At 32.0% G+C, this 12,869-nt stretch overlaps 1 protein-coding gene across 1 annotated transcript; it reads right to left on the reverse strand.

The window, feature by feature from the left end:
- Positions 1-10,499: 10,499 nt before the first annotated feature.
- On the reverse strand, positions 10,500-12,563 carry LOC124372582. Its single transcript, XM_046830987.1, has 4 exons — positions 12,198-12,563; positions 11,459-12,082; positions 10,962-11,353; positions 10,500-10,725 (listed from the first exon to the last, which is right to left on the reverse strand). The coding sequence occupies exons 1-4, from the start codon at positions 12,561-12,563 to the stop codon at positions 10,500-10,502; spliced, it is 1,608 nt and encodes a 535-aa protein (XP_046686943.1).
- Positions 12,564-12,869: the final 306 nt, after the last annotated feature.

Below are 12,869 nucleotides of genomic sequence, written 5' to 3' on the forward strand. Positions count from 1 at the left end.
TAATGAAGTATTGCATAATATAAGAATTCATTTACTTAAATCAAATGTCCTAAAACTTTAAAAACTTTTTTCAATTGCTAGCTAATTACCTTATAAGTTTTAAAACGGTATTCAAACTTATTTACGACTTGTCTCTTCACTTTCCAGGTTTTCTTTACTGAACAAAGATTACTTCTATAGTTTCTTATAACAATAATCAATCTTTCATATTTTAACTATTTTAAATTTTTTAAATTTAATAGTAAGTGTCACCACTTGTGATATATATGTGCACATATAATAAGTGTCACATCTAATAAGTATAAACAATTATTAGTCTTGAAAGTGGTTGTGTAATGCAAAAGACAACGAGCAACTGATAAATAAACAAAAAGTAAAGATAAAAATATAATTTCGAAGCATTTTTGGTCATGAAACTTTTTAAACTTTTATGTATGTAATTATTTTCGGAATTTTAGCACATTCACCTTTAGCAAATGAAGCTTAACAGTGGTAATTTGAATGTAAATGACCCGACGTTGGACTTTCTCTTCCCTTATCACTATAAGAATTCAAAATTTAATTATTTTGTGGATTATTTATAATAGGTATTGCTCAAATGCTAATAGTCACTAATTAAACTGCAGGATTCAAGTTTGTAAAGTTAATTGTTTGAGCGTAAGTGAAGGACATTTAAAAATGTAATTTCTGTATTTTTGTGAACTGTATAAATGTTTACACGATATCTGGGAAAGGAACTGTGCCTTGAAATTGAGCAGAAAGCTTCATTTCTACATACAACATATTGAGGTTCTTATCAATCCATTGGGATTGGCTGAGCGTTAGCAACAGCTTTTACATTGTTACTACGAGTAACCATGATTCTAACGTGAAATTTATGTTAGGCATACATTTGTAAATAACTGAGAAATATCTTATTACATTTTATCATGTGGTGACGTAACTGTGTGTTGCCTAAGTGCCCTAATACATACATCGCCATCACTTGGTGATTTGATGATTTAAGACTAGACATGATTTTAGTGTGATCATAAAAGTTCTTTATATTTTACATAACAAATACATCCATAAATTCTCCAACTAATTCGGAAAGGAATTTTTTTATAATAATTATAATTATTTTAATTATAATTACAATTCAGTTAATGTGTAGCTTCTTACTAACTTCCGTAACTAAGATGTAATATCTCATTATGCTGTAAACACGCTCAACAAATCCGCCCTAACAAATGTGAGCGCATCACATGAAAGGCAGACACCTTAGTCCCTGTATAATGGACAATATTGCCGCAGTGTTGTTGGATATTGCTTGACATAAGTCACCGAACACAACATTGTAAAACTTGGCATATAAACCACGGCCGTTACTTAAGCTCAACAAATTCCACTCTAGATGACCGACTTCACACAGTTTATTACATCTTACTGCTTACTATTGCATAAATTTATTACTATTTTATATTTCACAGTATTCATGAGGTAGTTCTGAACATTTTATATAAATGAATCACTGGTTACCGCTGATATTATACAGACATGTCAACACTGAAGGGACTAGGTAAACGAAAAGAGGTAGTGCCATGTTGTGTATTTCGTTTTCACATCATCATGGTTCATTAAACTATATCTTAAATTTGTGTATATAGTTTTGCTACACTTTGTACATTTGGTAAAACAGTTGTGATAAATTCAGTAATTATAGATTTTTTTCATAAATTTACATTTTTTGACATTTTTGTATGTTGCCTGGTTAATGTTATATAAATAAATATTAATAACATGTATGCAGAGTTAAAAACTGAATTTGAAGTATCCAATAATATTTATATTCTGTAAATATACTCGACTGACATGAACGTTCACGATAAATTAGTATAGTCGTTAAAATCAATACGATAAAGCGTTAATCATCTGTATGTTGATTGTCCTGGCTCTAATCAACTGAACACGCACTGCATTGTTTGGCCAAGATTGATTTAATACAGTGAGGTCTGAATGTTTTATCTATGAGGCATTTATTGATTGTCACTTGGACCATTATATACATAACACCGTGTATGTGTATGTTATTTCATTATTTATTTGTGTGTATTTTAATTAAATAACACATTTAAACCACCATGCTTTAAATTTCGCATTGACATTCCTTTGTACAGTATACTGTATGTAGTGTCTGATTTATTTTTAAAAATTGATAAAAATTAAACCACATTGTTTAAAAACTGGAACTTGGAACTTTCGGCACTGGTTTTTGTATAGACAGTATTTTAAACAAAATTGGTATAACTTAAACGCAATATTTTAAATTTTAATAACTCTAAAATATAAAAGTAAGTTAAAAACAGAATTACTTTTATACAGATCCAAGTAAAATTAGAAACAATTAAACATAATTTAAACAAGTTTTTAATGAAAATAGCCATAATGCAGATAATTACTGAAAACATACACTTTTTGTTGCAATTACAAAATTTATATTTGCCAACCTCACAATTATTATTATACTTATAATTAATAACAATTAAAAACGTGAGGTCTAAATAAACAATACCTAATTATGCCTTGCGCAACATCTTAGTGCTTAAGAATGTAAACGAGTATATGAAATCGTTTTCATAAAATATTTTCTTAATTTTACTATATTAAGTATATGCACAAGTAAAAAAACCTTCCATGTATTTGGTATTTTTGGCTACTGAATTATAAAGTAATTATTACAATTACTTTAATAAAAATAAATTAAATAAAGTAATAAATTTCAGATAAAAATATGTTGTTATTTTTTCATAGATATTCTTTTATTTTCACTATTCGGTACTAAGAAATTGTTACAGTATCTAAACGCAGAACTAACACCCTAACTGTAATTAATTCTTTATTAAAGAGTTATTACATTTTTATATTAAACCATATGCTGTAAAATATTAGCTCGCAGGTGTTCACCTAGAAACTGGTTCTCTTCTTGAGGGCTCCGTTTTAATAAACCTTTTATGTACAGTGCTTCAAAGGCGGAGATGGCATTCAATGTTATCTTGTAAAGGTGTGCAACGCCATTTACCACACTGTGAGGATATGTGTTTGAAGCCGACGGTAACAGCTAGCTAAGTTTTTGAGTAGGACTTGTTCGTGTTTCTGAGGTACTAGATAGCATATAAAAATGAATTTTGCAATTTTAGATTTTAACAAATAAATTGATTTTAAATTTATAAGAAAATATGTGTATACATGTTATTGGCTCAGGTATAAAATGAATTTAACTGCGTTTATATAGAATAAAGGATTTATATACTCATGTAAAAATTACATAAAGATAAAGCAGTTTGATTTCGTGAATCTTTTTTAAAGCATATCTTCTAATCTCAATGTACGAGAACATTCTAAAACTGCAATAACATAATTCAATAATAAATAAAATGGCATTTGTAATTTTAAAATAATGCTTTCAATATAAATTACTTTTAAGTTACATATAGAACCTAAAAAGCACAAATTGTAACTAAAGATTTGAAGCTACAGTATTACTCGAGTTTTCATGCAATATATGAAATACATTGTAATTCAATAATAAAGTACATTATAATGAAAACTCCCATTCCAAGAGTCCGTTGTTTGTGGAGTTAAATTATGAACAAGTTTTAAAGGATACTTTAAACCACAACCACTCTTGCTAAAACTCATCTAGAGTCCAATCTTCAGTACTACAATCTTGCAGCTTGCCATTATTAAACTGTGTTAAGGACGCGACTGGTCCTTCTTTTTGAACGTTGACATCGCCTAACTGTCCATCCGTTTGTCTGTCGGTTTGTGAGAGAACTATTAATATAAATGTCTTAGATACTTTAAACTTTGAACATATAGATTTCTCTTGGTCCAAGCAAGAACTCTATCGATTTTGACGTTAAGATGTCAAAGGACTGTCTGCATGTCTCTCCTTTGTGCATTAACTCTTCATAGTTGAATCATACGTATATCAGTATAGGTTTCCCTTAGCCCAAAAAAAGAACTGCATTGATCCTTTTGATCAAAAAAGGGCATTCTGTTGATCTGTGTTTTCTAGAAAGATCGTAGAGCCTTAATTATATGGCACATTCTCTAGGATCAAAAAGTACAGACACCGCGATGTACGCACTAATCACTAAGTTACCAGTAGAGCCAACATTACTTAATTTACACAGCTATTGAGATTGTTTATTTTTGCATCCAAAATAATATCGGAAATTAATTAGTTAATAATGCATATTATTCAATGGAATTTGGCTAAACGTTAGCAAATATTTTCACATTGGCCTTATGGGTAGTAAGGAAAAAAAGTAAAAAATAAAATAGCAAAATAAATAAATGATATAGTAAGACACGTTACTATCCCAGCTTATATAAAATCAATTTTATGTTGACTTGTAGTGTAACTTTTTATTATTCAAACACTGATTTTTAAACAAACGTAATGAACAAAATTTAATATATTTTGTTGTAAGATATCTCAAGAAAGATTTTATCTGTAGACATGAAGTTTTGTATAACACTTTATTTCTACATAGACAAGAATGAGTTCTATGATAGAGCATGTCCAACCATGGAATTTCGCTGAGCATCACTAAAAGCAGACACAATTTATCATTTGTTTACCTGGGGCATATCAAATTTGTATATGCATAGCTGTGTCCCGGTTCACAGTACATATTAATAATGAAATAAGCTACATAATTAAGCAACCTCAGCCTAGCCTGGTAAACACCACTTGGAGTGGCTTATACCTACATTGTTTATGAAGATAATACGTACAAGGACCTGCTAATAACCTTATGTAACATGATCTGGGTGGGAGGGAGGAGGGGATTGGTAAACATAAGTAGGAACGAAAAGAAGTGTAAATTGGTTGTTATAATTTAATATTTATTTCATAATATACTTTCACTTTTTTAAATGATCTGGCTTTTGTCCTATAAAATATTTTATTCTATATTATCTGTAAAAGTGTAGGATAAATTTATTAAACTTGAAATATATAAAAACTAAGTAATTATATTGAATTTTTCTAAACTTAAGCCATTATACTGACAAAAGAGTCAGTATCTATGTATTAAAATTTTTTTATATCAGCTGTTTAGTATTTTATAGGATAAAAGCATAACTCTCCATAAGTATTTTAAGAGCGTTTAAATAATACATTTTGAATCAGGAACAAGATCTAGGGTTTCTCGATGACGAAGGTGCGATAGCCCGGAGGATGTGAGATATCCGGATAGCTACGTGATTAATCGAGACCCCTAGCTTAGTTGGCAGGAAACACATCTCGTTATTTTTAACAGAGGTGTTATATAAAATCTTCCTCTAATTTTAAGATAATAACTCGTCCGTAGTTTTTACGAGCAAAACCACGTTTTTATTCCTTCATGCCGACATCAGCAAGTCGTGGTGTAACCAGTCCATTGAAATATTCCAAGCGATTTCTAACTCAATTGTAATGTTTCTACAAATTTTAAAATTAATCTTGTAGATCGAATATAGTGGATACAATATTAGTTATAAAATGTGTTTTTGTATAAATGTGGTAATATGTGACGTAAAAATAGAAAACTTATTAGGTTGAACATACGTTACAGCAAAAAAGTACCACATTCTAGTTTGCTACATCAATCTCATGAGCTTGCGTGAAGGCATTGTGGTATCACGCCACAGAAAATGTCTTTTAACTCCTAAGAAACAGGATGAGTTTTGTATCAAGCGAAGCTAAATATTAAGGCTCATTCAGCTACTCCTTAAAAACCTACAGAGCATAATTTTAAAAGACGTATTTTTCTGTGTCACTACTATTTTTAGCAGCTGCAGAAAAACGTTTAAACAACCTAAGAAGAGAATTCCTCTACAAAGCTCTTGCTGCTATTTTTGTGCCGTCTCTACCCCTAGTCCATATAATCCATATAACAGTAGTATACTCGGAGCTAATGATTTATAAATCATATTTCAAACATTATTTCGCAAATAATCAGGTTGTCTACATGACAGATTCATGTTTTTGAAACATCACATATTATATTTTCAGAGAAGGTTATCTTACAATTAAGGAGCAAAAAAATATTTTTAATAATATACTACAGCATAATATACTTGAAATTGCATCATATTTCATTTATTTATTTTCATTCTTTCAAAAAAGTTTAAAAGTACAGTTTAAAAATACTTTAGTTAAGATTTCAAATTTTAATATGTGAAAATAATTCAACGGAAACACAACGTAGGTTTTATTTTCGATAGTCATAGTGTGTTTTTATTCTAATTTTAAAATTAAATTTCAACTAAAAATATTCTTTTTACATAAAATGAATTTATTAAACCACCGCGGTGTAACTAACAGACTTGAGAATTGTTTTCCTATTAGGGAACCTGGTTAGTAAAAGTGCATTTCACAAGAAATTTGCTGAAAGTGGGGTTTGCTATTCTTCAATCTCCACGTATAATCCTCCTTGGATAAAGACACGATGACATTTTAACACATTGAAGTTTTTATATTTATGAAAAGTGGTTTTGCTGGAACTGTTTCATAAAAAAGGTTCTAACATTATCATAGATCATACATTTTGACATTCAGAAGAGTTTTGTCCTCTCCGTTATGATGTACTAAATATTACGACGCATCAAACTATACGTCGTATATATTAATATGACATATCGTGTAAAATTTGCATAGTGATTTATGTTTTTAAAACATTTAAGAATGAATACTGATAAATATATTTATATTGATTAGGCATTTTAAAGAGTTTATGTATTTTAATATATGCATAAATTAAAATAATTTCCATCTATTATGTTTCAGATATCTAGAAGAGAGAATTTTTCTGCTAGTTTTACTAAGCAGGATTATAAATGTTGTGTTTACCATCCAATCCGGTTCTTACACACTATTTTATACCAATCTTGGAAACTTCACGAGTTGTATTTTGGCACTAAATATGTATACATTTGTAAATGAGATAAATAAATAAGTGTGAATGTAAATATCGATAAAAGAGATTTACCATCGTAATGTAAACGAGAGAAAATATTTTGCAGGTGATTAAACACTTATTAGAAAATATTTCCTAATATTATTAAAGTTCAAATATACACCAATCATACTAGAAAAAAAATAAAAAAATTTTAACAAAATCTTGTTTTGAGGTGGCAGAGAATTTAAATACCTCATAAATTAATAGCTGAGCGTTATCTGAGGATTTTTATATAAGTAAATTTTACTACTAGCTACTGCGGAATTCCAAAAGAGCTTTAAATGAATTTATATTAGGTTTTAATACTAAAGCACATAAGGAAACCACTCTTTTTACCAAAAACCTCCTGAAAAATACTTAACTGTAATTTGCATCACTATACTACGTTTGAGAAATAAATCAAAAAGCATTTACTAAAGTTTACAAGTAACAAACATTGCGATCATATAGCCTAACTTGAATTAATTGATATGTAATTCAAGTTACATATTAAGGAAGATATACTCTTATCCAGCTAATTACATTTTGTTTTACTACGAATTTAAAAATTTCTTAAAACTAGAAAATGTGTTTTTTTAATGATATTGTTTACCGATTCAATTTTTACTTTTTATAACATGTTTTAGTTTCATAAGGGAAGTACACCTAAGACTTATATTAATTTTATTGACCTCGGCTTTGCTCAAGGTTTTGTAATGCCGAACAAAAAATTAAACCAAAATTCACTTAGAAACCAACTTTAAGTTGTCAATTAAAGACTTTCGCCTTTATCATAACAATAAAAACGGCGAAATGTACTTCATGAACGTAAAAACAAGTATTTAAAAGTCCACCATTTTGTACAGGGATGTTATAAATTCCTTACGTAATTCGGCTACTGTAATTAAATCCAAATAAATAAACTAAGCTACTTTTGTACCGAATAATCGATTCAAAATATCTGACAGCTTTGTGTATTTAGGATTTAGTGGAACTCGCAGAGTACCTGTAATGAGATTATTACAGTTATTTGGAGACATGATTATTTTCCAAATGAATTGCTACTGGAAATGCATTTGCCGAGCGACCTCTGTTATCACCGTGATACAGTCAGAGCATTAACTTTTACCTTGTAATCACCTGACCACTGTAATTAATATGATTTAATTACGCGGTTAAATAATATGATTAATATATTGACCTATTACGTCATTATGAATGATGAGTGAAATCAATAAATGAATATGTATGGGAGAAAAATATTGAAATATTAGTTTTAAATCTTGTAAATAGTATAATATCGCTATAGATGTAGTTCACAGACTTTTTATGAATTAATACTTAATATAAGTTAATATATAAATTTAAATTAAGTTTAAAAAACCGCATACGAAAATTGGAGCAAGGATAGAACACGATGAACATAGTGTTGTGAGGTTTTATAGCAAGCTATAGAGGGAGCTGCAATTTCTAGAAAGATAGAGTATACCAATCTGCCACAAAAATTGGTACTTCTTTTGTCGCATCTAGTACAGCGTTTTCAGCTTTTCGCAGTCGCTCCTCGTCCAATTCTTTCATCGTTTCTACCGTGTTCTTCCCACAGTCATTAAGTCCAAGCTCATGTAATACCTTTAGCCTAGTAATATTGCCATCATTGAATGTACTGACAGCTTCATACACTCCTAACTCTAGTGTTAGCCTTCCTACAAATGTGTTTTTTGGTATTCTAGTCCATAACGACGTTGTTAAAAGCCTCATTGACGTTCTGAGTTTTTCCATGTTATATATTAAGTTTTTCCATCTTCTTAGTAAGTCTGGGTTGGCTAGATGTCTAAAATCTGGTTTCAAAACTTCCATTACAGGTACAGGAATGGAGTTCTTAAGGCTGAATGTTGAGAGCTCCTTCTTATCTTCAGCTAGCCTGTACTTGCACCACGTTTTGGGCGGTGGAGGGCAAAGGCCATGACTTGGATTCTCATCTATCGAAATCTTATGATAATAAATTGCCCATACAGCTCTTTTCATTTGATTTAGATCTGTGCAATTACCTCTTATGGCATTGCTGTAATAAGTTTGCAACTCATCAATTTTTTTGTCAGATAGCCTACTTCTTATCGACTTTCCATCGGACAACTCTTTACCTTTGTCGGAAGCTTTTGTGTTTCGCAGTCTTGATCCCACACGCTTTGCTACATGGTTTATGCACTCTAACTTAGACACTACTAAATCAGGATAAGGATTACTATCTACAACAGCTAAATAAGCCTTGGAGTCTCCATCACTCAACATCTCCTTATACCTAACACCTCGCTTGTTGATAGAATGGTTGAAAATTTCGTGCACACATTAAAAAAAATACTTTTAATTGCCAGAACATTATCATTGACCCATCAAAAGTTTTGTAAAGCAATATAGAATAATAATTCACCATAAAAAAAAAAAAAATTTTTTGCATATTTTACCGTTTAACTCACCTTAACTTGGTTGTAATTAACTCATTAACACGTGGGGCAAAAGAAGTTGTTTTTCTATCCATCCGCACGATATCTCGAAAACAAGCTCCTTTATAGACGTAAAATTGTGCATGAAGCTTCATTTATGTAAAAGAAACACTGAGTTTCATGATGGTACATGTCACTCCATGGGATTTGTCTCGTTTTTAGTAAAAGTTCTTACACTGGTCTTATGGGTAACCATGATGGCAAAGATAAAATATAGGAATAAATAAATGTTTAAGCAAACTCAATACTCCCATAAGAGACTCAAACTTGTGACATATTATCACAAGTAGCCTAAGTAGCTTAACATATAAAATAAAATTTTGCTATAAATTGAAAATGTTTTATATGACACTAGCAAAGCCAGTTATGACAAGCAGTGTCGCGAATTTAAAATATACAGTGACTGTATGCAGGTTCTAGGAGAGAAATGTGTGATGTTGATGAGAATCCCATAATAGTGGAATAAAACGAAAACTGTGATGGCACTACCATGAGTTGCTAGGCGACTAATACGGCAAATATGTGAACCGCTAGAAGACCGAGACTGCACAAAGAATATTGACAAATTTTCAAAAATTTGTGAACCGGCGTGTTTTTAATACAGACTGTCCCGTTTTTGTTAGTGAAAAACATTCTTTTACCCACTTACTATAGATGCTTTTATCCAAACCTTTACTGTGGATTGTCCGTATAGGGAACTAAGAGTACAACACTCAATACATCATCCGTCAGCAAATATTAACCTTAAGAATTATTTTCAATTTAAGTCGTTCACAGACGTGTAAAAATGTCTTTCGCCAAATAATATTCTGACCTTACCGTCTATTTATATTTTATAAAGTCTTTCCTTTTACAAAATGTATCCACAAAATGTCATTGTCAACAACAATGTTAATTGTAATTACCATTTAGAATAGAATAGAATAGAATAGAATAGAATAATGCTTTATTTCTGAACATCAAGTACAGAGAATGGCGTCAAGTATGTTGAGGTTAAACAATTCAATATTGGATGAATATACAATTTTATTCATGTTCTTAAGTTAAGTCCACTGTCTTTGGTCTTGTCAAGAAACTCTTCGATTGAGTAGGCTGGATTATCTGTCAACCAGGAGCTCAATCTGTGTTTCAGCGCTTCGCCTGTCAGTAGCTTGAAGTCAGCAGGGAGATGGTTGTAGAGTTTAGCCCCGATGAATGATGGTTTTCTTTCATAAAGAGCTGTCCTATGTCTCGCAACGGGGATTCTTGATGAATGTCTAGTGTCATGAAAATTTAATCTTGTTTTCTTTTGGGAGTCCTAATTTATCAACGTGGAGTATGACTGCCTGTATGTAAATTGAAATTACTGTTTTAATTTTGAGGTTTTTTAAATTCTTCTCGGCAACTGTCTCGTGCTTTTAGGTTTGCTATGGATCTTATAGCTGTCTTCTGGATGGTGAGTATACGATTTAAGTTGGTAGTTGATGTGCCACCCCATACTACTATACCATACCTCAAGTATGTCTCAAATAAAGCAAAGTATGCCATCTTTGCTGCTTCTATGTTGCTGATGCATTTAATTCTTCTTATTACATAGAGAGCAGAGTTGAGTTTCTTGCACAGGATGTCAACATGTGGGCCACATGTCAAATTTGAGTCTAGAGTGAGACTCAAAAGGTCAGTTTGGTCTGCAAGGTCAATATCAGGAAGGGCCGGGATTTGTTCACCTCTTCTGCTGAAATTGATCTGTTTTGTTTTAGAAGGGTTTGCTACCAAGTTATTTGTAAGGCAGTAGTCGTATGTCATGTTTAGGGCAATGTATGCACTGATGCTGATGTCCTCTGGTGTGTCTCCTTTCAGTAAAAGGGTTGTGTCATCTGCGTACATCACCACCAAACTGTAGTCCTTGATGTAATCAGGGAAGTCGTTTGTCAAAAGTATAAAAAGTACAGGCCCAAGCACCGATCCTTGTGGTACTCCTCTTTCAATCGAACGTAACTTTGATTTTACTGTTCGAGTAACACCATTTTCCATGTAACTGAGCTCTACCAGTTGACTCCGTCCTCTGAGATAGCTTTCAAACCAGTGTTTAGCAGTTTCCTGGACCCCTAGTGCCTCTAACTTGTCAAGAATGATATCATGGCTAAGGCAGTCGAACGCTTTTGAGTAGTCAAGGAGAACAGCAGTGGTGTATTTGCCTTTGTCAATGTGATCAATAATAAATTCTACTAGGTCTGTTAAGGCTGTGGCTGTAGATCTACCCTTTAAAAAACCATGTTGGCAGTCAGTGACGAGGTCAAGTTGTGTCAAATGGTCTATGAGTCTCTTCAGGACGATTTTCTCAAAGATTTTGGAAAAGGTGGGAATTATTGAAATGGGGCGATAGTTACTGAGGTTGGTTGAGACTCCTTTCTTCAGTTTTGGGTACACTTTTGATACTTTGAGAGCCGAGGGGAAAATGCCGCTTTTGAAGGATTTGTTGATAACATCAACAAGAGGAGCAATGATTGTTTCAGCACAGTGTTTTACTAGCTTAGCAGAGATTTCATCTAGACCACTGGAGGTTTTATTCTTCAGGGAGGAGATGATTTCTTCAACTTCCCTCACAGTTGTGTCTGTTAGAATAAGCTTTGTCTGTGTTAGCCTAGGCCTAGGTGTTGTGACTCAAGTAGATGGTTGATTTAGGTTGCTAGCTGCTCTTAATGTGTCCTCTGCGATGTTTGAGAAATAGGTGTTGAGTTCTTCTTACAATGTCTTCAGGTTTTTCTATGGTTTTCCCTTCAGTAATTAATTTGATGAGTGGATTGTTCTTCTCCCCTCTTTTTGTAGCCCTCTCAGAGTTCACTATCTCCCAAGCTGCTTTGGATTTATTGCTGGACTGCTGTATATGGTTTGCTGCACTCTCTTGCCTTAATTTCCTCAGTCTTAGGTCATATTGCTTCTTTTTACTAGCCATGGCAGATCTGTTTCTCTCTAGCCCTGTCAATTCATACATACGAAGCAACTGAAGATAGTCCTGCTTTAGTTGGGTAATTTCTATGTCATTGTAGTTAACATAGGTCTTGCTTTTCCTCTGCCTAAGTTTCTTTAGTGGACATGCAGCATTTATTTCCATAGTCATAGTATTTAGAAGATTGTTATAGGCTTCATCGGCTGATATCGTTGAGTAGACTTCGGTCCACATTTGTTGTGCAAGGCCAAGTTTAAGGTGGTTAAGTGTATTAACATTTATTTGTCTTCTGATTTGGGATGTCTGTCTTGGTTGCTCGGTGGTAATATCTAGCACACAGAGTTGTCCTTTGTGATCTGATAGACCTGTATCAAGTATGTGCACTTATACTTATACTAGATAAGTAATTCTAGTTGGCGGAAGGTTTAGTCTGTTAAAGTTATAAGCTGCTAGAGTCTCTTATAAACGATA

Source organism: Homalodisca vitripennis, unplaced genomic scaffold (assembly GCF_021130785.1).
Source record: "Homalodisca vitripennis isolate AUS2020 unplaced genomic scaffold, UT_GWSS_2.1 ScUCBcl_3531;HRSCAF=9109, whole genome shotgun sequence".
NCBI classification, from domain to species: domain Eukaryota; kingdom Metazoa; phylum Arthropoda; class Insecta; order Hemiptera; family Cicadellidae; genus Homalodisca; species Homalodisca vitripennis.

What these genes read in the sequence shown, in the direction of transcription:
- LOC124372582 (XM_046830987.1), bottom strand. Translation starts at nt 12,563, where the DNA reads ATGGAAATAAATGCTGCATGTCCACTAAAGAAACTTAGGCAGAGGAAA. An exon ending in AAAATGGTGTTACTCGAACA is followed by an intron (nt 11,354 to 11,458) that starts GTAAAATCAAAG and finishes GATTACATCAAG; the next exon opens with GACTACAGTTTGGTGGTGAT. An exon ending in TTATTTGAGACATACTTGAG is followed by an intron (nt 10,726 to 10,961) that starts GTATGGTATAGT and finishes TCATGACACTAG; the next exon opens with ACATTCATCAAGAATCCCCG.